The sequence below is a fragment of the Rhincodon typus genome, chromosome 10 (assembly GCF_021869965.1).
Source record: "Rhincodon typus isolate 14 chromosome 10, sRhiTyp1.1, whole genome shotgun sequence".
Taxonomy (NCBI): Eukaryota; Metazoa; Chordata; class Chondrichthyes; order Orectolobiformes; family Rhincodontidae; genus Rhincodon; species Rhincodon typus.
Window position 1 is genome coordinate 6,152,942 of NC_063341.1, and position 1,185 is coordinate 6,154,126.

The 1,185-nt window shown below is 44.9% G+C and overlaps 1 protein-coding gene across 1 annotated transcript in view; it reads right to left on the minus strand.

Moving 5' to 3' along the window:
• Positions 1-809: 809 nt before the first annotated feature.
• The window catches only part of LOC125484214 (mucin-5AC-like), a gene marked incomplete at its 5' end in the record, with an annotated part of 21,150 nt that continues 20,774 nt past the window's right edge, over positions 810-1,185 (minus strand). Inside the window, 1 exon segment of the mRNA XM_048602019.1 lies at positions 810-1,185. This exon segment is cut by the window's right edge and continues 10 nt beyond it. Within this exon segment, the coding sequence (XP_048457976.1) occupies positions 810-1,185 (376 nt within the window).

The window sequence follows — 1,185 nt, forward strand, 5'->3', positions numbered from 1 at the left end:
ATCCAGAGGACAAGAATACTAAGGGATAAATCTCTTGCTAAAGCTGTACAAAGCACTGGTTAGACCACATCTGGAATATAACATTCCGTTTAGAATTGTGGAATCCCTACAGTGTCCAGGGGTTTGAGTTACAAGGAGAAGCTGAAAAGGCTGGGGCTTTTTTCCCTGGAATGTCAGAGGCCGAGGGGTTACCTTACAGAGATTTATAAAATCATGAGGGGCATGGATAGGGTGAATAGCCAAGGTCTTTTTCCTAGGATGGGGGTGTCCAAAACTAGGGGGAATAGGTTTAAGTTTAAAAAGGACCTGAGGAGTAACTTTTTCACACAGAGGATGGTGCATGTATGGAATGGGCTGCCAGAGAAAGTGGTGGACAACATTTAAAAGGCATTTGGTTGAGTATATGAAGAGGAAGGGTTTTTCGGGACATGGGCCAAATGCTGGCAAATGGAAGGATTGGGATATCTGGTTGGCCTGGACGAGTCGGACCGAAGGGTCAGTTTCCATGCTGTATGACTCTAAGAAGATCTGCAATGGAAGAAACCATTCTGGGGTTATCTATTTTAAAATGAGGTTATCTATCCATCTATGTTTATTTTTCTGATCTGTTTGTGTCTATCTGGGGTCTGTCTTTGTGTTTTCATTTACTTTATTTACTATCCATAAACCTGTCTGAAAAGTCAGCTTAAAAAATGATATAAAGAGAAGAACAATTACACTGATCTCACAGTTGTCAAAATACAACACATTTCTCAACAAATGGGGTGATCTTTTCTGCCATGAAAAAAGGATCGATTTTGATGAGTGATTTACTTACCAAAACCTTTGTAGCTATTATTCGGCTTGTGGCTCACACGCTGCCTCCGTGTGACCTCTGCTGGCAGTCTCCTTCTGGAAAAAGAAGTTATTCTGGATTTTGGAGAACGTGTAGTCGTTGTAGTGGTTGCCCTTTGACTGGTGGTGGTGCTGAGAACTGTGGTGACTGGCGATGTGGCGGGTACGGTGGTTGTGGTGAGTACGGTGGTTGTTGTGAGTTTGGTGGTTGTGGGTACAGTGACTGTGGTGGTGGCTGCATTAGTCAGAGGGTCAGTCGTGGGAAGTTCGGTGGTGGGTGCAGTGGCTGTTGTGGTGGTAGGGTCTGTGGTGCTTGTGGTGGTGGGGACTGTGGTGCTTGTGGTGGTGGGG